Source organism: Lygodium microphyllum, chromosome 21 (genome assembly GCF_053477565.2).
Source record: "Lygodium microphyllum isolate KBCC chromosome 21, Lygodium_microphyllum_v1.1.10, whole genome shotgun sequence".
Classification (NCBI taxonomy): Eukaryota; Viridiplantae; Streptophyta; class Polypodiopsida; order Schizaeales; family Lygodiaceae; genus Lygodium; species Lygodium microphyllum.
In genome coordinates this window covers 66,608,992-66,611,810 of record NC_141155.1, presented here as the reverse complement: position 1 = coordinate 66,611,810, position 2,819 = coordinate 66,608,992, and the positions used below count along the sequence as shown (strand labels likewise).

Genomic DNA, 2,819 nt, shown 5'->3' with positions numbered 1-2,819 from the left:
TGGAAAATACATGCTTGACAAGAGGTAGGTGGTTGAGAAGAACTTGTTTATTTGCAAGACCAATTATGCAGACAAATCCAAAGAGGTCAGATTCAACGCTTCTTCCACATTAATGTACACGGATATGCCCAAAGAGTAAAAATCTAAGCCAAATTTACATTCATACCATGCAGAGACAAGTCTAAAGATGGATGTTATGCTTCTATACAATTCTGAAGTCAATGGCACACAAGATAGAAATAATCAAAGAGAGAATTCCAACTGAGACAAAGGCTACACACACAAAGAGAGAATTCCAACTGAGACAAAGGCTACACACACACAAATTACATAAGAAATACAATTTAAGGACTATGTTCCCAGATACACGCAATGTGAAACAGCTTATAGACCAGGGACAACTGATACACTGCCAAAAGCTATTATGTTCCCAGATACACGCAATGTGAAAAACAGCTCATAGACCAAGGACAACTGATACACTGCCAAAAGCTATTCAAGACTAAGGCATGTGCAGTGCTAGAAAGCAATCTGAAGCAAGGCTTTCAGACCAGGAACAACCAGCACTGCCACAAACTATTCACGTCTATGCATCAGAGCAACTGATGCAGACAAAACACAGTTAATGGCAATGAAGACACATAACTACCTAAGACATCACCAGCAACTTCATTTTACTGCCCTCCATTCCGGTACAAGGCTCTACACACGCACAATAAAGACACAAGTGCCAGGATGGGGGACTAGTTACTGCCCCCACGAAGACGCAACACCAAATGGAGGGTACTCTCCTTCTGGATGTTGTAATCAGCCAGGGTCCGACCATCTTCCAACTGCTTCCCTGCAAAAATGAGCCTCTGCTGGTCAGGGGGAATTCCTTCCTTGTCCTGGATCTTTGCCTTCACATTATCAATTGTGTCAGAGCTCTCGACCTCCAAAGTAATTGTCTTTCCAGTCAACGTCTTCACAAATATCTGCATGCCTCCTCTGAGGCGCAGTACAAGGTGCAGGGTAGATTCCTTCTGAATGTTGTAATCAGCAAGGGTGCGTCCATCCTCAAGCTGCTTGCCAGCAAAGATCAACCTCTGTTGGTCAGGAGGAATACCCTCCTTATCTTGAATTTTAGCCTTGACGTTGTCTATAGTATCCGAGCTTTCAACTTCGAGGGTGATGGTCTTTCCCGTCAATGTCTTCACAAAGATCTGCATACCACCACGAAGACGTAAAACAAGATGGAGAGTACTTTCTTTCTGGATATTGTAGTCTGCCAGGGTGCGACCATCCTCAAGCTGTTTGCCAGCAAAGATCAGTCTCTGCTGGTCAGGCGGGATGCCCTCCTTATCTTGTATCTTGGTCTTCACATTATCAATGGTGTCAGAGCTCTCAACTTCCAGAGTGATCGTCTTGCCGGTTAGGGTTTTGACAAAGATTTGCATGCCACCACGAAGCCGTAAGACAAGGTGCAGGGTGCTTTCCTTCTGAATGTTATAGTCGGCAAGGGTACGTCCATCCTCAAGCTGCTTGCCAGCAAAGATGAGCCTTTGCTGGTCAGGAGGGATACCCTCCTTGTCCTGGATCTTAGCCTTAACATTATCGATGGTGTCAGAGCTCTCAACTTCGAGGGTGATGGTCTTACCGGTGAGCGTTTTGACGAAGATCTGCATGCCGCCACGAAGCCTGAGGACAAGGTGGAGGGTGCTCTCCTTCTGGATGTTGTAATCAGCAAGCGTGCGGCCATCTTCAAGCTGTTTCCCGGCAAAGATGAGGCGCTGCTGGTCGGGGGGGATGCCTTCCTTGTCCTGGATTTTTGCTTTGACGTTGTCGATGGTGTCAGAGCTCTCGACCTCCAGGGTGATGGTCTTGCCAGTGAGGGTTTTCACGAAGATCTGCATGATTAACAGATGTGTTGCAAAGGTGTGAGGACGAAGCTGCAAGTAATCCAAACCCTAATTGCACAGATCGCAGAAAGGGCTTGTGAGGAAAGGAAGAAGAACGGTTGTATTTTATAGAGAGAGGAGTGCATTACGCGTGTAGGACCTTTCACACCGGGCGAGTACTTGCCGTGCCAACCACGCCTCAATAGTTGGCCTTAAGGGGGTCCTTGCCTCCTCTCTCTCTCTCTCTCTCTCTCTCTCGTTGAAGCACAAACGATTTCAAAACTCTCAGCATCTTCTTCTCCCACACTCATAGTTTTATGGGTATGAAAATATTTACATTCATAAAAGTAAGGATTATTGATTTATGAAAGAGCAGAAATTATTTGATTTCAAAAAAGCAAGGACTACTGATTTATGAAAGAGTTGTTAGAACCAACGTTGCAAATGTCTTGCATGGATGTGCCTAAGAATGATCTTCAAAATCTTTGTGTTGTGTGTTTATAGGCAAGCTATGCATAGAGATGGTTGTCAGAGTTGTTTCTAAAAGAGTGGCATTGACTATGTGAAACCAATTAGTAAAGGCCATCATGTCTCTTGACCTCATTTTTAGCCACAATTACTTGTAGAAATGTTAGTGTCCTTCTATCTAAAGTCTTTCCCTAGAAAGAGAAAGTAGGAATTTGTGAATAGATGCAATTTGTATATGACAAATTATTTGCCTATAAAAAGACCTAGTTATATTAATTGAATATCTTACAGTGATGCCACCACATACATATTCCAAAAAAATATCAAATGAGGTTGCTTTCAAGGCTGAGGACAAAGCCTTGGGAGCATCAACATAAGACCATGTCAACATTGTCGCATCTAGTGATGTTGATGTGGTTGTGACAAGGCTACCACAAATACATGCACCATAAATTTGTTAATTGGTTTGAATTA

The 2,819-nt window shown here is 43.6% G+C and overlaps 1 protein-coding gene across 1 annotated transcript; it reads right to left on the bottom strand.

Annotated features, from left to right (window-relative positions):
• Positions 1-326: 326 nt before the first annotated feature.
• LOC148018097 (polyubiquitin 4-like) lies at positions 327-1,991 on the bottom strand. The gene has a single exon (XM_087662287.1). The coding sequence runs from the start codon at positions 1,890-1,892 to the stop codon at positions 744-746; it is 1,149 nt and encodes a 382-aa protein (XP_087518413.1). The 5' UTR covers positions 1,893-1,991; the 3' UTR covers positions 327-743.
• Between the last annotated feature and the right edge of the window lie 828 nt (positions 1,992-2,819).